This window comes from Pocillopora verrucosa, chromosome 12, assembly GCF_036669915.1.
Source record: "Pocillopora verrucosa isolate sample1 chromosome 12, ASM3666991v2, whole genome shotgun sequence".
NCBI classification, from domain to species: Eukaryota; Metazoa; Cnidaria; class Anthozoa; order Scleractinia; family Pocilloporidae; genus Pocillopora; species Pocillopora verrucosa.
In genome coordinates, this window is record NC_089323.1 from 8,376,247 (window position 1) to 8,398,060 (window position 21,814).

The 21,814-nt window shown below is 38.0% G+C and overlaps 3 protein-coding genes across 3 annotated transcripts; 1 reads left to right on the forward strand and 2 right to left on the reverse strand.

Moving 5' to 3' along the window:
* Positions 1-555: 555 nt before the first annotated feature.
* LOC131769900 (actin-binding protein IPP-like) lies at positions 556-5,339 on the reverse strand. The gene is made up of 3 exons (XM_066159095.1): positions 4,028-5,339; positions 3,065-3,208; positions 556-1,817 (listed from the first exon to the last, which is right to left on the reverse strand). The coding sequence occupies exons 1-3, from the start codon at positions 5,337-5,339 to the stop codon at positions 1,534-1,536; spliced, it is 1,740 nt and encodes a 579-aa protein (XP_066015192.1). The 3' UTR covers positions 556-1,533.
* A 502-nt stretch (positions 5,340-5,841) lies between these two features.
* LOC131769880 (lymphokine-activated killer T-cell-originated protein kinase-like) lies at positions 5,842-10,333 on the reverse strand. Its single transcript, XM_059085607.2, has 2 exons — positions 9,485-10,333; positions 5,842-6,722 (listed from the first exon to the last, which is right to left on the reverse strand). The coding sequence occupies exons 1-2, from the start codon at positions 10,233-10,235 to the stop codon at positions 6,460-6,462; spliced, it is 1,014 nt and encodes a 337-aa protein (XP_058941590.1). The 5' UTR covers positions 10,236-10,333; the 3' UTR covers positions 5,842-6,459.
* A 681-nt stretch (positions 10,334-11,014) lies between these two features.
* LOC131769855 (heterogeneous nuclear ribonucleoprotein U-like protein 1) lies at positions 11,015-18,456 on the forward strand. Its single transcript, XM_059085598.2, is given in 9 exon segments — positions 11,015-11,381; positions 12,809-12,854; positions 12,857-12,918; positions 14,377-14,481; positions 14,483-14,590; positions 14,592-14,958; positions 14,961-15,596; positions 15,599-15,754; positions 15,757-18,456. Coding segments are annotated over 9 exon segments (1,920 nt in total). The 5' UTR covers positions 11,015-11,126; the 3' UTR covers positions 15,942-18,456.
* Positions 18,457-21,814: the final 3,358 nt, after the last annotated feature.

A 21,814-nucleotide genomic window follows, 5' to 3' on the forward strand; every position in this document is an offset into this window, starting at 1 on the left:
TTCTTTTGAAAACAGCTGCCAGTCGGAATTTGACTTACAAAACAAATTATTTCAAAGCAAGGGCATATTGCCAATATCGTGTTAAAAGTTTACAAATTACCTTTTTCCCGTACTTCATAATTGACTCAACCGATCACGACATTGAACCATAAATGCTCAATCTGCAATTTTCATTAAGCCGTTCTTTAAAAAATGATTTCTTGCCAAACATTTTCTTAAATCTTCTCCTTTTTCGCTAAAGTGAAAAAAACTGGAAATATGCCCACGGGTAAAATCGTATTGAAAACAAGAATTCAAGCTTACAATATTAGGCACGCATGATAAACTTTACAACGAAAATAAAAAATAACAAGGGATCATCAAATTGAAGCAGTTATTAAATTTAACTTTTTCCTTTTGATCTTTAACAAGAAAAGACTTCCAAAAACAGAGTTGCATTTGATTCTCGAACTTTATGTTTCATATTTAAAGGTATTTTCTTGACAACTTTTCAGTTCGTGTTTAAATATTTTTCCTTTTTCCAAATCGAACAAGACATAACATTTTTAAATTTCTGGTTAGCACAATGTACTCACAGGAAATTATCCTCGACAATAACTAAGAAATGGATTTATTCCGAAAATTAATTTGCAACATGCCAGTGGATTTTTTTAGACATCACAAAATCCGAACTGTCAAGGAACTATCAAATACCTCTGGCATGTGATTACGCCAAGAGAACCGTTGAATTGGTCGATAAGTCTAAAAGAAGATCGCATAACTGAAACGAGAAGGTCTGTACTTGTATTAGTCACAATTCCATTTGAAATAGGTATCAGCACGTAAAGAAGAACATAAGTAATCACGTCAGGAATAATGGCCCGGTGTTATTATGGAAGATCTTCCATAGAGATCTTGCCTTTTCCTTCTGTAATGATAAGGAGAGAAGTTGCAGTTTGTTAAGTAAAGGAGAACGTAATTCAATTCATTATAGCAAACCGTTGCGCAGCAAAAAAAAATTAAAAGAGACTTAAAATGATCAAACAGACAGAAAAGACCAAACAAAAGCAAAAGGGAAGCAGTAAACTCTTAGCTTACAAAATTACTGAACACTTCTTTTCCGTCAAAAAGAAGAGAAAGATAGATTTAAAAGTAAAGAAATAAAAAAAACATTCACCATGGAAAATAACTGTTATTATGAACCCGAAAGTAATCATGAAACATTTTATGAATCTTTTTTCACCGCAGCCTCTATGAGCCATTTTAGATTTGCATTACAACGCTATCAGACGATAATTGAAACTGAACGACTAGAAATATACAATTTCTATATGGTGCAATCTTCTTGATGGAGGTTACTGGTCAAGCAATAACTGTATGAATTGTATATCTACAGTTCATCTGTAACACAACATTTGGAAAAAAATGGCAGAAGAGAATTTTTCTTGGCTGTCTCCCTCCTCAAGACATTGTTTTTAAGGGATCACAATCATTGACTGCTGTTAAAGTGACAAAAGGACCATGTTCCTCTCTACCCTGGAGTCCACTCCAAAGTTAGACAATTCCAATACCAAAGTCACACCGGCTAAAACACAAGTCTGTGACATGTTTCCATTTCTTCTCCTTGGGATCGTACATATCAACTGCTGTTAAAGTGACAGGTGGAGAATACTCCTCACGAGCTGTCCGCCCACCAAACACATACAACAACCCACTGCTAACTGCTACTGACAGTCCAGCCCTCGGGCTCTCCATAGGTGTTACCTCTGTCCATTGACTTGTGTCCAGGTCAAACCTTTCGACACTAGCCAAGGCTCCTTCTGATTCATTGGAGCCACCTATTGACAGAGCAGTAAATATGACCTGTTACTTGCTGCCTGTGAGGTCTGTACAATGCTTAGAAAAAAAAGAATGGGATGTAAATAGAATAACAGAGATGGTAAGTTTTGAGCTTGGTAAAGAAATAGGGATAGATGTTTTTACGTCTCGCCATGAGTGTGGGACAAAGAAGAAATCCTGAGTTCACCTCAGAACTTAGGATTCTGAGCTCCAATGCTCTACCACTGAGCCAAGGAGACTCTGTGGTGAGTGAGATCTATTACAAAGTTCACATGACACACGTCCTGCATACAATCAGGATCAGCAATGTTAATAGCCTCATGTTTGTAAATAGAATAAGGGAGATGGTAAGTTTTTAAGCATTGAGGTTTGATTCCCCATTGGGACTCAGAATTTGTTCTTTGTTTCATGCATGTGACAAGATGAAAAAAGATCTTTCCCCTGTATATAGGTTGTTCTAAATACCAAAGGACTAGAGACCTTACTTGCAAAGGCCAACAATTTTAAGAATTTTTATGTCAATGCTGATTAATTTTCTTTGCTTTGAGCACAACATAAAAATTCACAAAAATAAAATTTTAGCTTGAAGTAGAGCAATAAGGGTCAACTATTGTGGAGTCAAAAGAATATTCTCTACTATTTTAAAAGAACATGCCTTGGATGGTTTCAAAGTGTATTTCTTGAAAGGAATTTAATATGAAGAATACTAATTCACTCTCTCTCTGCTCAAATTAACCCTTTCAATCCCAAGATCTCATAGGTAATTCTTCCTACTGTCTACCAAACAGTTCTTGTGATGTTAGTTTGGAGAATTTGGTATTGGATCAACTAATAATCTCCTAATTATTTTTCTTTTTTCTCATCACCTGTCTTCTTGATATATTATATATTGAAAATATATTGTATATATTGTATCACATTGTATTGTAAGGAGAAATTCTGTCTTGGTTACTCATGGGAGTTAAAGGGTTGAGAGAAACTGTTCGAACACACATGTAAAGACAATAAAAGAATCAAATGACAGGAATCTTAAAGTGATCTAAGCATCTGCTGTAAAATTTTTCAGTAACAAAAATTTGAAAAAATCAGCCACATGTAATTGTATATTGAGGCAATCTTTTACTGTACACAAAGTCAAACTGCTATTACCTGGAATATCTCTTTGTTACCACCCATATTGTTGGTTACCAATAAAAAATATAATTATGTATACCTTTTTTAACCATTTCCTTTGGTGTTTACTTACCCACGGCATACAAGACGCTACCTAATGTTGCAAGTCCTAGGTAAGCCCTTCTGTGACGCATGTCTGGCTGCCTCATCCAGGAATCACTGACAGGGTTGTAACACTCAAACACTTTAAGTTCCTCTCCTAGGTCACTCAAACCACCTTAAAAATCATATAAGGAACAAAACAAAAATTGAATGGTATTCATTGTGAGTATGACATATTGATGATGGTAAAAATAAGTAAATCTTTTTATCAGTATTAATGAAGATTGTTTTTTTCTTCTGCAGTATAATTGATATCAGTTGGCAATTGAGCCAAGTTGCTCATCTGGCCTGACCTTATTCCAGTTATCCTACCATGAAAAAAATTAGTACCATATATCATAAGCAGAATTTACACCCATATTAATTGGTTCTTACTTTTGACCTACTGGAGGACAGACACATAAATGAGATCACCACTGACAGCATTTTTCTTTTTTGACATATGAAACAAATACATTCCATGAATATCTGTCAAAAAAAGATATTAAAATATGGCAAAACATTGATGACACACTTGGCTACGCCTCATGTGTCAATTCTTTCTTTACACAGTCAAATAATACCTGAAAGTGACCCACTCTTAGATCTCGTGGTTTATTACTAGTCAAGAATAATTAACATTTATTTGATAATGGAAGGTCATTAAACTAGAAGACTTCTCCAACTCCTAAACTTCAAATTAACTTTTTCCTGACTGTATCATCTGCTTAAGATCACAAATGGTATAAATGTGAAATTGAAGGAAAAAAATTACCTCTAACTAAATGACTGCTGCGTTAAATTTGTAAATTAAAGATAGTTATATAAAACTGATATTATGACAGCCTGCATGATTCGATATTAAAGGTTGTAAATTGATGAAATCCATAGAAAAAACCCTGTTCAAACATAATTGAGCAACACAAATAATAATAAAAAATGACAATGAACTTACCAGCCACATAAATTAATCCATCCATTTCAGCCACACCAAGATGAAACCTCTTTGTTTCCACCTTACCAACAACTACCCACTGATCAAGACCTGGATCATATCTTTCAATATTCTCTGCAATCTCTGACCCTACCCAACCACCCATCACAAAAATAAAGTCTTCAACAACACAGACACCACACGCTACCCTGGGTGCAGTCAAAGGTGCAACAACTGACCATGAATTTAACACTGGGTCATAGCATTCCACAGTATCATATATCAAAGAATCATTTTCACCACCAATAGCATATATCAGCCCTCCAATTGATGTCACAGCATGCCCACTACGTGCAAAGCTCATCTGTGCTGTGGTGAAGCTGTCACAGGTTTGTGAAAAGGAGTCAAACTTCTCAACAGTGTAAAGAGAGGACGTATCACTCCATCGCCCTCCCACTGTCCGACTGTAACCTCCAATGATAAAAAAGCACTTTCTTGAGGCCCTTCTTGGTTGAGTGTGCACCCGCTGTTGGCTTCTAGCTAATGATTGGTAATTTCGGTACCCATCGAGAATTCCTGCAAGCATTCTTTTAATGCTTGCACTCTGACACGTGACAAGGTATTGTTCAAGGAATTTAGGGGAGACCAAAGGAAGTCTGATTTGTTCCAGAATATTTCCCAAAGCTTCTCTTCCTCTAGATAAGTCATGCACTACCCACCGCATAGCTGCTTCGAATACCTGTTCCTCAGATTCAATTTTCAGCTCTTCTGATTCTAACATTTGTAGCAAAGAAGTCTTAGTGAGTTGTAAAAACTCATCCTGTTTGGAAACTTCGACAAAGTTTCGGTGTATGAAATCCAATGCTGATTTTGATAAATTAAAACAAGAATGAGCATCTGAAAACGTATAGATCCCGACGCAATTCGATGAGTCGAGTTCATGTTTCAAAAAATCGCAACAAATTACCTCGATGTCTTCGATTTGTAACATCTTTGATGCCGGTAAAAGCTGTTGGACATTATCCTCACTGACCTCCACTTTACCAGTGTAGATAAAATCGAGGATTGCATCAAAGATATCGGCTTGAATACCGTGAATTTCGACATGATCTGCAAAGCTTTCTGCCATTCCGCTCGTGAACATGACTTGAAAATAAGCACTCGAGGCACACAAAACGTTTCGATGAACAGGGAACTTCTTGCCCTCGACTGACAAAGTTGCGTCGCACATCGAATTCTCTTTCCGTAATAAATGCAACTTATTTAAAATCTTAAACGAGTGTTCTTTAGCAAATGATATTTTATCTATTTTCACCGTTCGATGGTCCTCCATTTTTCATGAAATTTTGTTGTTGTCTTCAAAGGTTTGCGGGCTCAATCGGGAATAAAGTAGAGGGGAGGGGTGAAGTGGAGCATTGATGTGTGTACAGAAGTGGAAATGTACGAGTACCTCTCAGTTGCCTTAGAAGGCGGAAAATTATCGAAGGCGGAAAATTATCAGTGATTGCTGTAAATAAGATAGGTGGGGCAAGAAAATAGTGAAGCTAGCTTTTTTCCAATCCCATTTGACAAAATTTATCGTGATTTTTCGTTAGAGCTACTTTTTCTTTATATGACCCCCTGGGGAGTGTTTCTTCGAGGGGAGGAAAACGGGGAGGGTCCTCCGATTTGTCATTGCCCACAATTGCTGCATTTTCATGCCCAAGTAAGTTTGAAGGGTCCAAATTCTACACATTTTTTTCTTGTGATAAACTTGTGCCCGAAAATTCATCTTTAAACATTCATCCAAAAGTCAAGTAATGGTTACAAAAGGGAAAATCTTCATTTTCCCCTATATTGTTCTGACTTCTTTTTTCTATTCTCTTCTATGTTCCAGTAAACTAGACTACAGATTTCCATGAGGTTTTGTCATTTACATCTTTAACCCTTTAACTCCCAGAAATGATTAATAAGTAACTTATCCCTCTAATAAGTTAAAATTATCCAGCTAACAGGTCATGAGGATATTCAATCTTGTCAGGTTTGAGATGCCATAAATGACCATCTAGTTGTTTAATTATTAACACTATAGTCCTATTTACTCTCTACATTTGGCACTTGTGTTTAATTTAGAGCCTTTCTGTACTGGCAAAACAGTTGTTTGTTTAGACAATTCTGCTCTTGTTGTGCATTCGATATAGGCCAACAGACCATACTCAATACAAATAACTTGTGTCTATTACAATTTACTATATTTACTATATTTTAAATGAAAAGCTTCCGACTATGAAATCTAACATCAAATAAATGCTTCCAGATGAGTTTCATTCTCCTCTAGTCATCATGTAATAATGCACTATAGTATCTACAGTGTTATGTCATTCCACAAAAATTTTGTGCATTAAAAAAATGATTACTAGTCCTTTAAAAGTTTATATTTATTACAGGCAAAACATGTTTTCCTTTTTTACCCTTTACTCTGAAATTGTGATATCATTAGCCAAGATCTCAGGTTTGAGAGCTGCCACAATGTCTTTAGCACTTGGTCTCTCTTTAGGGTCTTCAAAGGTGCAGCAGTGAAATAATTCAATGACTGGAAGCATTGAATTTGCATTTTCAAACTTGGCAGGTAATGGGGGACGTGTCCCTAAAGCTGCCAGGTATTCCTCTGTGTCACACGCACCATCATCCTCCTCATCATCACTGGTCAACCCTGTGTCAGTTTCTTCGTCGCTGTCTGAAATAAACAAAACAAAACCAAAAACAAATAAATAAACAAACAAATGACAATAAACATGTACATTATGGAACTTTGTAACATCGGAGGAATAAACTTATTCAAAACCAGGGTGTGGTCAAAATTTTGTGAACAAAATCTAGTCCTCTTCTGACATTTTTCAGAGCTATCATTTGATTTCTAGCCCTACAGTTATGAGTCAAGTCATATCACTTACACAGAGTAGTTTAAGTTAAGAGTTTAATGTCCCCAAAATTTCAACATTAGGTAACCATGCCAAAAAACCATTAGTCCTAGGTACCAGTATTCATGTAGATTTTACACCCTTGGAAAAAAAGTTATCAGTTAATTTACCAACCATCAATTTCATTACATCTTTCATCTAACCAGTTCATCATTTCTTTTGCTTTCATGATTTTATGATCATTTAGTGATAGTGTGTTTTTAATTATGGCCACCACAAAAAAAAGAAAAAAAACAAAAAAAATATCAACTTCTCTGGAATTAACAATATTTCCACTGACGTTTTCCTCTTAAAGAGGGGAGGGGGTGGGGTGTTGAACCCAGAGATGATCAGATGTACATGTAACTTTCAGTACAGGTACATGTATATGGAACATTGTAAAGGGCAATTCCATGTTACAGGTATTACATTCAGAGACCAATTTTTTGGAAACAAATTTCCTTAACAAAATTTATATTGCACAAAAAATCCTCACAGGGTACCAGATTATCAGCAGAAAAGAAACTTCCTTTCTTTACCAAAGGCTCCCAATGTTTTTGTTTTGAACTCTATTACAGACATTACAAAAAAGTCAACCTATAATTTTATGTGTTCATTTGACACTTTTTTCCCTGTGAATTGACTATTCAGACAAAAATCAAGTAATAATAATAAGAACAAAGCTGCTCCGTGACTTTTTAAAATTTAGTTGTATCCCTTATTCTGTAATTAGATTTAAAGTTTGAGGTAAAAACTTGTTGTTGCGGATGTTAGACAATTTTTGTTACAGAAAGTACACAATAAAAATGTTTTCAAATTACTAAACCAACTAACCACAGATTGCAGTAGTTAAACATTGCATTAATTACTGAAATTGTATTGTTCTGAACTTCTTGTCAGAGCACCATCCATTGACTCTTAATAAGCCAGTTGACACTATTTCAGAAAGTTACACTGCAATGAACTGTATGAATTAACAATTTTTGCTGTAGTATGAAGACAGTCATTACCAGTGCAATGGCCTTTGAAAGTTGAAGTATTACTTTTTTTAAGCTAAATTTCTGAAACATTGCATTTTTTTTTTCAAATTTGTTCTTATGGATATTTTAAAAGAAATTACCGACTCTGAACATATGTCTTTCAGTAAACTTAATTCACAGTTGGACTTAAACTTTTTGAAAATTTATACTCCTCATGTTACCATAGTGTTGCTAATGTTATGTATGTAGTTGTTGTTATGGTTATTGTTATTAGTGTTTAGTTAAAAGCACCGTAAACTTGGATGTGATAAATTTGAACAAAACTGGTTTGCATATAGCATTTATTCCTCCCAAAAGAATTACTATAATAAAAGCCATGCAGCCATAATGTCTGTAAGGTAACTTCCATAATGTAATGTCCATAACATAATGTCTGCAACATAAAGTGGGCTTCATTTTTTTCAGTGTTTTTCCAGGATTTTGATAATTTACTGCACTTAAGTTTGGGCCCCTAAAAACAAAAAAGGAGCCAAGCTTACAAAAAATGAATTTTATTTTCAGAGAAAAGCAAAAAAAGACTCTTTTTGTTATGGACATTACATAAAGTCCATAACAAAATTGTTACTTGCTCTTGTTTACGATGTACATCCATTTTGGAAATATTCTTATCTGCAGGTTTACCTTTGTGTTGAATTCTATTAGTTTTGTTCCCCTGGTGAGATTTTGGGAATAATTGTGTCTTACTTAAATCATTTTAGATCTTACAGCTTGCCAGCTATTTTCACCCACTTTTCACTAGACAAAAATAATTTCTGTAAAGTCAACTATCAGATTACTATATTTTAAAAAATTTAGGGTCTCCTCATTCCAAAAATCCATGACTGGGCTTGATATGAAATATTTTAAATTTCACCATTTAAGCAGTTCTAAAATGGAATGGCGGTCAACTTCTCTTGAATGAAAAATATTTCCACTGAGGTTTTCCTCTTAAAGAGGGGGTGTGTGTAACTTAACCCACAGATGGTGTAACTTTCAGTACATGCATACGGAACATTGTAAAGAAATGGTGTTCAGAGTAACTTAACTTAAAATCAGCTACCTAGGAGTTTTTTTGATAAAAATATGCAATTCCCTTTTCTAATTTTATTGGTGGACGTTAAAAGCGATGAAATAGTTTTAATTCTGCCAAGTTGTTTTCCACCTAGGAAACAAATGGGCAAGATTTCCGCCAAGCCCATAATGGCAAAACTATAGATTGTATTTGGGACTGTAGTTTTGTGTTTAAACACAATGGGTTTAGATGGAGATCTTTCCAAGAGAAAAATGGAAAGTTATGATCGTAAGTTTGGATAACCCTTAAACTTGTCTTATGCTCCTAAATGGAGGTGCTTTGAACCGAGCATCAAGGTCAGAGTAGTATTACAAATCCAATGAGCGAAGGGCGAGTTGAAAAAACAGTTCGGCTTATTGATTGTAAAGTTATAGCGAAAAAAAAAGGTCCAAATTTTACTTCCAAAAGTTTGGATGAAGCAAAACTCATTTCATTTTGTCTCACTAACCTGCAAGCAAGTCCACATGAGGTACATTCAAAGCTAGCATCTCCCAGATTAATAAACCATAAGCAAAGATGTCTGCCTTATCTGTGATAACTCCCCCCTTCAAAGCTTCCTTACATTTCCACGGCTCTGTGCCGATGTATCTACCTCCAGGATTTTTCAGTCCGCTCAGATCATCATTCAACCACAGCGCCACTCCAAAATCGCACAGTTTGACAGCCTCAAAATCACCCCTTATAAGAACATTACCACTTTTGATATCGCCATGGAGGATCTTTTTTTCGTTGTGTATATAACTCAAGGCATTGGCAACAGACCAAGAAACTTTCAGCATTTCATCGTAAGTGAAATCTTCTTCCAGATACGCTTTTTCTTCAATAATGTCTTCGAGAGCTCTCTCGCAGTCTTCCATTGCAAGGCAGAGATCGCCATCCACACTCCCCGAGATGGCACGAAAACCGACAATATTTGGATGCTTCAGTTGTCTCAAAATGCTTGCTTCTAGAGCGAGTCGTTCGCTTATCCCTGATCTTGCCTTCTTATTTACTTTTTTCACGGCCCAAGGCGATCTAATGCTGTTGTTGCTCGGTTCGCGTTTGAATCGATAAACCGAAACACCCGTGCCATGACCGAGTCGTGTCATGAAAGGAGATGGAGGAATCATGAAAGGAGACTCATTGTAGGGTGACATTTCGGCCTCCTCGCATAAGCGACTTCCAAATCTTTGGCTCACTGGCGTAGAGAGGTCGCCCATGTTCGAAAAAGAGGCGCAAAATGGTCTCAGTGCTGTGACAGTAGTAACTCCTCTCTGCCTTTTAGCAGTTTACAGTTGTCAGATTTCAAAAATTCCGCCTTTGCTATTGGTCAGGGCTCCCAACGGTTCATGGGACTAACACAGCGGTCAAAATGATTGCACATGCGCACCATAGGGAATAATGTCACAACAGTAGTCACGAAGAACTAAGTGAGACGTTGTTTTCCGCAGTTTCTAGGGAAAGTTCGAAGTTTCTGAGGCCAAGACTAATACACATTGTTATTCTGGACTTTACCCACTATGCGTTAGTTTATACTTTCGTGCCTTTTTTAACACTGCACGGCGGCGTGATGAAGTCGTCCGTGAACTTGGCCGTCGGCTGGCTGTAGTTATTCTTTGTTGTGTTCTTAATGGAGTTGCCGGTAAACGCCGAAGAAAATGTGTGAAAATAAGGGAGAACTAGAAACACACGAGATATTTGTAACGATCACAGGTCTATGTTTATAGCGGACAGTAGACAGTGCAGCAAGTAGTGTGGAAGAAGGTTTTGTGGTTTTCCTTTATCACCGAAACGAAGCGTCCGCGTTTAACAACAGTTGGGATATCGCACTATAAAATAAAGACAAGAGTTAATCTTTTCTCCAAAATCTTTTTCCATTTGTCTTACGCTTTAGAATAGTTTGGAGTTTAAATTAATCTCCTTTTCCCGACCATATTAACTTTATGCTACACCCCTCTTGATATTTTCAAACTCACGTGCATGCGCGTTGTTTGACCGCTGTGCTCATCGGAGTATATCAGACAAAGCCGCCATATTGACTTTCTTTAATCGTTCTTGGATCTTCCAGGCGCTACGAATTGGTTTGATCCTTTGTTTTGGCGTTTTTAGTCATGTATCAGCAAGAATACAATCAGAACTACGGCCAGCATGGATCGTACAACCAGTATGATGGACATCATGGTGGCCACAACAGTAACCTGGCTGAGAATAACTCATATGCACCTCGCATTGTTTTGGATGATTATAACAGTGACCTGAACTTTGTAGTTGAGCCCGGTGGTGTGACAGGATCCAGTTTGCACCAGGATGGCTTTGAATATATGTGGGCTGGAGCGAGGGCAACTCACGGTGTGCGGACTGGGAAGGTAAAAAGATTGATTTATTTGGAAAGGTATATATATGTGCAGGATACCCATAAAGATTATTGTCGGAAACTCGGTGGACTTTTGTTATTTTGAGAATTCTTAATTGTGTCTGGACATCCTAAGGGAATATCCGATCACAAATCGAAATGTCAATGTGTGAAGGATGTAGTTGGAGGTCTAGTCAGTTGGTATGAATTAATTTATTGGCGGCAAGATTTCCCTATAACGCCATACCTCATTGCGGTTATTTTTCTAGATCTAAAGAAAGCTCTTGTTACTGTTTAGCAAAACACTCCTCTATGTAAGCTTGACCTTTATGGTATATCTGCGAATTCACTTATTGGTTTCAGTTGTATTTGGAGAATTGCATATAACAATGCTCAGTTAGTGGGTCCTTATCTAACAGGCATGTATTAACCTGGGGTGTCCTTCAGGGGACCATCCTCGGTCCACTTGTACTCTCATTATACATAAATGACTTTCCAATTGTTTTTCAAACTGTGAATCAAGTATTTAGGCAAATTACATGCATATCACATATCCAGATAATGATGTAGGCAACTTTGAATCATGTGCATACTTGGTTAAACACAAACAAACTTACTCTAAATATGACTAACACTGAATTTATACTGATAGGATCTGGCCAAGGGCTAAATACTCCTAGTGCTTCCTAGTCAGTCACATTGATTATAATTAATATATAAAATGGTTTGATCCTTTTTTTAATAGCTGATCAATTGCCAGTGATTAAATAAAGTTTATTGATTGATTGATCATTATGCATATAGTCATTTGCTTATATAAAACAATGCTAATAACAGTTGTTAAATCATGTAGTGCTACACGGAAACCTTTCCATATCACTCAACAGTTAATGGTGAGCTAAGGGTTTTCTTTCTCGCAAAGAGCAATCAGATTGTTAGCTGAATGCAAGACTCATAGAATGTGTTAACTCTTGCCCTGATAAAATTTGTCTATTGACAGTCAACGCTCAACTAAGCTTTGCCTGATTGACAGTGTGATATCTATATCCCATAGCATGAGTTTGTAATAATCAGAATGGACTTAATGATACTTTGACTATTGTCGATTTGTTAAATGGAACAAAATGATAACTATTAAGTCAAAATACCAAATAAATATTGTTAAAGAGATTTAAACAAATGCAGGAGTGATTTTTAATAACTAAAGGGAGGAAAAATTGTAAAGGCCAGACTGATTTTTGTTGAAAATGATTCTGTCTCATTAGAAGAATTCCTTTTGGTTCATCACAACCTGACAGGTGTGCCTTGTCCTGGTGGATAATATGCCATGTGGCTTAGACTTCTTGTAATGCATGTTACATAGCTTGTTCATTGTCAAGTAATAAGTACAGTGCTTCGCCTTGCTTTAAGTTCCTACTGTCATCTTTTTATGATTTGCAGGTATGCTTTGAAGTTCATGTGCTAGAAAAATTGCCAGTAACAGTGCCAGAACAGAAACAAATCCACATGTTGTGAGGGTTGGATGGTCTGTAGATGAAGCAAACCTGCAGGTTACTGTTATTCATGATTTTTTCCTTCTAAAAGTTATTTTTTGAAAAAATAATTTAAAGCCAAAATATGCTGAATTTATCCAGGAAGGATCCATGGACAACAAGTCTGTTTTCCAGTCTTTTCGATTCTTTTCAAATAAATATCCAAGCTTTCTTTTGCACATTCTGCTGTTTTTTAAGAGAAATGAGCACCTTGCCCCTAATAAGCACCCTCCCTTGTGGCACCTGAATTAAATAAGCGTCCAGGCACAAATCGAATCATTACTAACGGTAAATTCGTTTCTTCACTTGTACTATATACAACATATATGATATACAATATACAACAGGGGTTAAGTGCACTTCTCTCATGAAAGTTGACTTATAATATGATTTGGTCGACAAAATGACTTTTATCATATATTAAAGTTCACACAGCAACCAGGTGGACAATCAGACATGGTTTGATGCTACTCTGGTTTACAGATTTAATGAATGTAACCGAAGAAGTTACAATTCATAGACCCAACGTTTCGACACTCCTGTCTAGTGCCTTCATCAGGGGTGATCTAAACTCTGCAACAAGAGGTCGTTTTATATGATCACTAATTAGCGGCCTTTTTCTGACGAGGTGTAAATAGGCGTCAGGAAGCAAACCGCCATCGTCACGATTTAAAGGAGCGTGGGCGGAGTTAATATGCCAAGCCTCCAAACAAAGGCGCTGGTGGTAACACCGATTAGTGGTGATAATTTTAGAATTATCCCATCCAATTGTATGGTTAGTTAGGCATGTGTGCTCCGATAAAGCTGAAATTTCCTTTTTGCAAAGGAAAACCGCTTTTTGGTGCTCTTTTAACCGTGTACTAAACTGACGTTGGTCTGTCCGATGTATTCGTTGTCACAGTCATTGCAAGGAATAGAATAATTGGCGTCGGTTCGTTGTTCTTTCATGACAGGATCCTTAGGTTTGGCGAAAATATGCCCCAAAGTCTGAAAAGGTTTTTGCGCAACTTTAACGTTGTGGCTATTGAAAATTCTCTTGATGGGTTCCGTAACACCCTGAATGTAAGGAATAACAGCAAAACCATTCGCTGGTTCCCTTTCATCAAGAGCGTTACTAGTTGTAACTGGTTTTTGGCAGTTACGGAGAAAGGTTTTTGTATAGCCATTTGCCTTTATGACATTGGAAACTTATTTCCTCTCCTCAGCCTTCGAATCGAGTGAGATGGCAGACAGCCCTCCTAAGTAAAGTTTTGGCTACAGACGTTTTATGGCAAATAGGGTGGTGAAAATCGAAAGCGAGGTATTTGTCGGTGTGGGTAGGTTTACGGTAGACACTTGTCTCTAAATTACCCTGAACCCTTCTGGACACATTTAAATCAAGAGCCCCTCTTGATAACTTCTTCAGTTACATTCATTAAATCTGTAAACCAGAGTAGTCTCAACCATGTCTGACTTTTATCATGTTGCACTGTTTAGGTCGGAGAAGACAAGTTGTCTTACGGTTATGGTGGCACTGGCAAAGTTTCCGTAGACAACAAGTTTTTTGACTATGGTGAGCCATACTCTACTAATGACACTATTTTGCTGCTGTATCAACCTCGATTCTAATCCGAGAGTTGTGCTTTTCACCAAAAATGGAAAATACCTTGGTGTTGCTTTCCGTCTTGGTGCTGAAGCAAGTGGAAAGGCGTTTTTTCCCTCATATCACCGTTAAGAACATGCGCCTTACGGTCAATTTTGGCCAGTATGAACCATACTTTCCACCTCTCCAGGGATTTAGCTTCATCTCAAGACTACCACCACAATGTTTGCAACGTGGCTCAGCAGGTCCGGTGTCAAGGAGCGCTTGTGAAGTTATCATGATGGTAGGCCTACCTGCGGCTGGCAAAACCGTCTGGGCCGAGAAATACGCCCGTGACCATCCAGAGAAGAAGTACTGCATCCTTGGGACAAACTCTATCATGGACAGGATGAAAGTTATGGGTTTGACGCGCAAACGGAATTATCACGGACGGTGGGATGCGCTCATTAAACAAGCTACTGACATCCTGAATAAAACATAAAAATTGCCGAGCTGAAGAATCGCAATTATATCCTGGATCAGACCAATGTGTATTTCAATGCTCGGAGAAGGAAGATGAATAACTTCCGTGAGTGCCGCAGGATTGCGGCTGTTGTTATCAACACCAACGAAGTTTTGAAAGAGCGAGCTTTGAAGAGAGAGGAGGAGGAAGGCAAGGTTGTCCCTGAATCGGCGGTCATGGAGATGAAAGCGAACTTTGTGCTACCTGAAGTCGGTGAGATTTTTGAGGAAGTGTGGTATATTGAAGAAGACAAAAATAATTCTGAACGTCTTGTAGCCGAGTTTCAGTCTGAAGGAAAGGCTTTCAAGGAAAATGAGAATAAACGAAAGCCAAAGGAGGATAAAAGTTCATCCTCGGATGTCAAGCGATACTGTAACGACCGGCAAGGACCTTCTGTACCTTTGCCAAGAGGATCACAAGGTCAATACTCAGCTCATAATGATCGTGGAGGTTTCCAGGGAAATTACCATGCGAGAGATGGCTCAAGCAATGTGCCTGGTCGTGTTCATCCACCGGGGAGTCAAGGAGTATCTGGGAGACCCTATAATGATTTTGGTCCTCCCCTGGGACACGCAAGACCAGGAGATCAATGTAGAGATTATGGCGGTGGTCCTCGCAAGGGTACAGTAACCATTGGCGCCCCCAAGGAACATACGACTCTGGGCCTCAGAATAGGGGCAATGGTTATGGACTTTCTTACAAACAGCAAGGAAGCCACGGGAGTAACTATGGTCACAATCAGGGACCGTCATATGTCTATTCTCCATATCACCGCCCAGCAGTGGCGACGCTAGATACAACCAATCAGTGCCCGCATATGGTCAGCAATATGGGCCAAATTACGGAAGCCAAAATAACGCACAACTTTACCCCAGGGATCATGGATATTATGGAGGGGGAGGGCAGGTGCCCCAGAGAGGAAGAACGGACCAGTATAGGTATGGTAGGGGTTATTAGACTTTCCCATTGCTAATTGTACATGAAGCACTGTAAACAAAAGCCGTTCGGCGACTACGGTGGCCTAGAACTGTCACGGCAAAACACCAATAATTCACGCCAAAACAAAATTAACTCACGGCAAAACAAAGAAAACGAGTTGGTCAGCGGTTGTTATTTGCATTTGAAATGGTACGTCGTGTAACAGTAACACACTCGCTCAAATAACCGCCATTTTTCGAGCGCACGATGTTTTGCTTCGCGTGTGATTCGGTAGTGGATGAAGATGCAAACTTTTGTAAAAGCTGTGGTAGAGGTACGTTTTTTAATTCTTAGTGTTCGTATTCGCATTTCTTTTAGTTCCAAATAACGATAGGCGTGAGAAGCTACAAATTAGCTGACTAGCACGTATCTGGAATAAGATTGTGCATGTAGCCTGTGTGTAAAAAGAAAACATTCGTAATGATGAATTAAGGATTTTTCAACAGGTAGAAAATATATTGTACGCCTGCAAATAGTCAGTCAATTTTATTTTTCTCTTTGTATTGTATTGTGTTGTACTTGTTAAAAGGTAGAAAAAGTGGCCTGTGTTCATCCCTATATTTTTGTACGTTGACGTTTAGACGAGGAAGAAGACTCTAGCAATGAAGTTGAGGTGGAGATTGATGAAGAGACCATTATCAAATATTGTTTTCAACGCAGTGTTAGTTATGAAGAAATCATTCATTTCCTTGCTAAGCGTCATGACCATGAAATAAGTAACAGCAAACTTTTAAGGCGATTAAAAAGATATGAACTCAAGAGAAGGAGTTTTTAAGGCGGATGATTCTGGTGAGGTTTTAGAGGCAGTTAGAAAACGTATCCTTGAGATTATCCATGGACCTGGATCATGTGGGGGATACAGGACGGTATGGCACACCTTAACGATAGAAGACTAACGAACCACACGCGGAGCAAAACATCGTGAGCTCGAAAATTGGCGGTTTTTCGAGCGAGCAGTGTGTTACTGTTACACGACGTACCATCTCTTACGTAAATAACAACCGCTGACCAACTCGTTTTCTTTGTTTTGCCCTGAGTTTGTTTTGCCGTGAGTAAACTTTGTTTTGCCGTGAGTAAACTTTGTAGTGCCGTGACTTTGTTTTGCCGTGACAGTTGTGGGCCACCGTAGGTGACAGTAGTAATAAAAAGGTGGTTCATTTTAATAGGAAAACTTTTAAAAAGGTTAATATTTCTGGTTAGCTTCACGTAACTAAAAACAAATTTGTCCCAGATCGACTAGTATTAATTTTTTAAGGATTTTACTTTTTAGAGGATTTTACGGAGCGCTGTGCTATAGTTGACTGAGCTTTTCTACCTGTGTTTGCTTAGTAACTTACAACTCAACAGAAAAAACGAACGCTGGTTTTTTCAACACTGTAATCAAATTTTATTGGGAGCTGATGACAACTCCATCTGATTAGGGAGAATATGTAAAAAGGCAAAATTGGTATCTAGTAATAATTTTCTGCGTGTGTTTTTGACTTATTTTAGTGTTGGAAAATGAATATATCGTCATAAGCCATTTAGTTAATATATATATATATACATATGTATAGAAACTTTTGTGTACTTATGTATGTATCTATGAGAAGCCAGTGGATAATTTACTGTTTCTTTTTCTAATTATTATTATTTCTTACTGTGAGAAAATAGTTTATTCGACTCTACAGAATATTCCTATCAGGCTGTTATTGATATTATGTAAGTTCCATACTCTCCTATAGCGAATGTGAATGAAAATAGATGTTCAGTTTGTACGGTAATGGAATTTGTGGTAGAATATTTCAATTATCTTACGGCAAGCTATAGTTCTATTACGTTAATCCGTGTGATAAAGAAGAAAGTAAATTGACTTTAAAGTCAAGTAGTGAAAGTGAGAGGTCACTGCTGTGAACTCTGGTTTCTCAATTTCAAACCTCAATTTAAGTTGCAGATTATTCGTTGCATGGTGGAATTGGTCTGCCATTTTCTCACCAGTTGTCGAGGTAAATGTCGTCAAAATATCCTCAGTATAAGCATAGACACTGGTGTGAGGAGAGGGCAATGGTGCTAGTCTGTACATGAATAGGATGGCCAGAATGCTTAAAATGTTAGAACCATAGGTAGGCCTTCTTTCTGGCGGAAAACTCGACTATTGAAGAAGAAGTACATGTGGTTTAGCGTAACTGTGAGAAGGTCTATTATCTCTAGTTTGGTGGGATGGAGTATTTGGGTATAAAGTCTATCGTTGGGTCGGTCATGATGATGGTGATGGCTTATTGTACGGGTCTTGAGGTGAACAAGGATACCATATCGAGGCTGCATGGATATGGTTGCGTTTTACTGGTGGTAAAATCGCCGGCTTGGATTACACTCGAGCTCAAGGCTGTTTCTAGATTTTCTAGGACGTCCTTCAGCTTTGGTTAAGGGCATTGGCGAACAGCCATGAGATACGCTGGTTTGCTCATTAGTGTTAGATATAAGGGGTCGTATTTTCATATCTGGACCAGTTTATGGGTCTGATGAGATGGTAGAACAGGGAGATGGCGTTAGAGTTGATGAAGCTTTTCCGAATAAAGGGAGGGAAATGTAGGTAGATGCTTTTCAAGTGAGTTGACTTTGTTCAGCCTATTGAGGTATCATGTTAGTGTTTTCAAAGTACAAATAGAAAGTGACCACCTGTACAGTCGTCGATGCACTTCGTTATACTTCGACGGTTGAGTTTGAACATGAATACCCACTTTCAGTTACCCCTATGCGATTGGCTTTATCCAATGCCAAATTCTTTCCTTCTGATCACGTAATTCTTTCTTTTTTCCAACGCTATATACTGTAATTTTGATTCTTATTTCATTCTTTGACGCGGGGAACATCCGCTGGACATACCAGAGGTTTTAATCACTAACAAATGCAGCAATCACATCAATTCCTAGAGTATTTTTTGGTCAAATTCTCTCTGATATTCAGATTACAGACTTCAGCTCAATTACTAAACAATAATATATGGGCCGCAAAAAACATCTTTCGCCGTAAAGTTCGAGTTAAGTCAGTACAAATTAATTCTAGTTAGTCAACACGGCAAACTTAAAGCATCGGTTCATTATCGTTTGATAGTGCCGACAAGAAAACTCCCTTTAATCTCTTTCTTAATGAAATGAAAAGCATGCTATTTTAATAACCTGTCATCTATCAGGGCCGGTAATCAATATATATATCCCACTGTATGTTAGGAAACCCTGAACTCGAATAAAGCTTTGTAAAACGACCAAGAATGGAAAAATGGGAAAGTGAAGGAACTTTAGTCGGTGGGAGGTGGTAAACAAAGAACCAATAGCACTAGGAAACACCTTTGATGCACATAGGTATACACCAGCAACATAAGTTCTCGTTGAGAATTAATATCAGAAATACGATCGATCTCAGAGAACTCGTAAAGAACTAGTAATAATAGTCAATTTTTTCTATACGTGGACGCAAATATCCCTTACAATTCATCGTGATCACAATAAAATGTCGTAGAATCAAGAACACTTTTCTTCAGACGTGATTCAGAGTGGTTCGCTTTCCTGTCCTTTCTTCGTTCATATTAAAATAAAGATTATCGAAAACAGCTCGTTAACTATGTTATTTAGCTTCCTATTTCTTCCTATCCAATAACGTAAACACGAGCGTTGGGCTGATAATGAACGAACTCTACAGGTCAACTCGGAATATTGTGATATGATTTAACTCGAGGAGGATCTAACTCCATGGGCAGCAAAGTGCTTGTCTGATTGTCTGCTTTACTGCTCGTCTTAGTTCACTAATCTTCCAGCAGTAAAGAAACGGGTTTAACGTCGAGTTGAGGTAAACTAAGGTAACTGCTACTCTCCGTGTGATGATTAAGTGTGATGTGTATGTTTTAGAATGGGCGACTACAATTTCCACTGTAGTGATTGGTGCATGACAAACAACTAATGCCAACTGCACCCACAGTGCAATGCATACTGCCTTTCTGTATCGGGCCATTTTCAGTGTATTTAGTTGGTTCGGCCGTTGTTGAAAAGGAGCTGGATCTGGCCTGATGATATCGAGAGTAGGGAAAATTTTTCGATAAGAGGCGAGCGAAACGACCAGGCAAGTGGTATAATTATGTAGCCGTACAGTAAGGTTTATACGGTGATCAAAAAGATGCGTAAAGAAGCAACGAGCTGCAAAACCCAAAAGGCGGCTACAATGAAATATGTACGCTTTAAAGTTACAATTTGTGGTATCTCAGCCCAACAACAGGGCGAGAGTCTGTCTACACTTATGGCAGCCGTTGTCATCAAAGACACTCCACTTAATTCTAGGCTGTTATGTTAGACCGGTGCCATTTACATAGCGACAAAGACTCCAGTGTTCGTGAACCACGAGCATACAGTGACTTAGTAGCGAGGGGCGGCTAATAAGACCCAACTAACAGGTCAGTTATTGCCAGACAACGATACAAGAGTTGGATAGTGAATGAGGGGAAGATTCTTTATGAAGGGCAACAAGGATAAGAGAATTTCCAAGAATATTTTGTGATTGAGAGGAGAATTAGCACGCTGAGGAAAAGAAAACGATTCGGGAGTTGAAAGTACCCCCATCAAAAGAAGGGGAGCATAGCAGTTCATGAAAGGTTTGGGTGTGTGTTCGCTCTATACTGCAATTTGTTGTCGACATTTTTCTGTACATCAGGTCATCTGTAATGGCAAGGAAATGTATTTGCGTGCAGTACGCCACCCTCCCCGCTGCGATTACTGCAACCTTACTTTCTTAGTAAAAACTCATAGAAAGACTTCCATATCACGGTTTCTTCATTTAAATTGTGGCGAGACAAATTCTCTGCTCTGTCAAAAAATGAATTAGGTATTAATAAGTAGTATGAGGCAAATGAAAAGACACCTTAATTAAAATTGTTCATAATGCGACAAGCAATCCTCTTACACGTAAGATGGAACTATATTGAGAAAGTGGAGATTAAAGTGTTAATATGTAAAACTATGAATTGGGACTGAAAATAAAGTCTTCAAACTTTGCAGTGTACATAAAGAAAAAAAACAAAGAATTCGCGACAGATTCTTCCCAATACATAAAAAACTATTAAGACCTAAACTTGGTTGGGAGATGCTCTAATTATCTGAAATATTGAGTTAAACTTTGTAATTATTTCGCCCCCGTTTCGTCTCCAATTAACAAATAGAGAAGCCGGACTGTGCTCTGTTCTGTTATAAAGCAACGCAGGAAAGCGGCTAGAGCACGAACGAAGGTGTAGGGAGAAACACGCGAGACGAAGTCGAGCGACAGTCAATTTTTCAAAACAATACTTATCTCCAAAGCGAACAACAGTGTCGTCAGCAGTCTCTATACTCTTATAGAGCACGCAACAGAATAATGCCAATCAGAGACCTGTTAGAATGGTTCAAATAAATGATTGGCTGTACACGGACTAAAGCTGTCAAAAATGTCAAATCATCAAGTTAAAAAAACCCATCAAAGTCACTTCCTGCGATCGTTTACAAACTAAAATAATGCGGTAAGTCTGGAAATTTAACACTTTTGCCTGAAGTTTTTAAGTATAATACAGAATCTTGAAGTGAAGATGTTCAGTGAACTTCAGCCGAATATGGCTCATAAAACCACAGCGAGTTTTTCAAATGACAAGGTATAAAAACAAACTGTTCCAAGGAGAGTGTTTTGAATGAACGACCAGCCGAATGCATCGAAACATGAAGATCGCTCGGGATCTACGGCAAAACTGCGGCTGCAGTGACTTTCCACTCAACGCATCGGAAAGGATATCAGAGGCAAGCTCTATTTTTCACTCGAAGGGCGGCCGCCGATATCGGTTTCTGAGGACTTGCTTTACT

Bases quoted from the DNA above. Each gene is read 5' to 3' on its own strand.
- LOC131769880 (XM_059085607.2), bottom strand. From the start codon at position 10,235: ATGGGCGACCTCTCTACGCCAGTGAGCCAAAGATTTGGAAGTCGCTTA. The intron at 6,723-9,484 runs GTTAGTGAGACA...TGTTTATTTCAG, and splicing joins TCATGTGGACTTGCTTGCAG to ACAGCGACGAAGAAACTGAC.
- LOC131769900 (XM_066159095.1), bottom strand. From the start codon at position 5,339: ATGGAGGACCATCGAACGGTGAAAATAGATAAAATATCATTTGCTAAA. The intron at 3,209-4,027 runs GTAAGTTCATTG...ATGATTTTTAAG, and splicing joins TGGATTAATTTATGTGGCTG to GTGGTTTGAGTGACCTAGGA. The intron at 1,818-3,064 runs GTAAGTAAACAC...CTCTGTCAATAG, and splicing joins TAGCGTCTTGTATGCCGTGG to GTGGCTCCAATGAATCAGAA.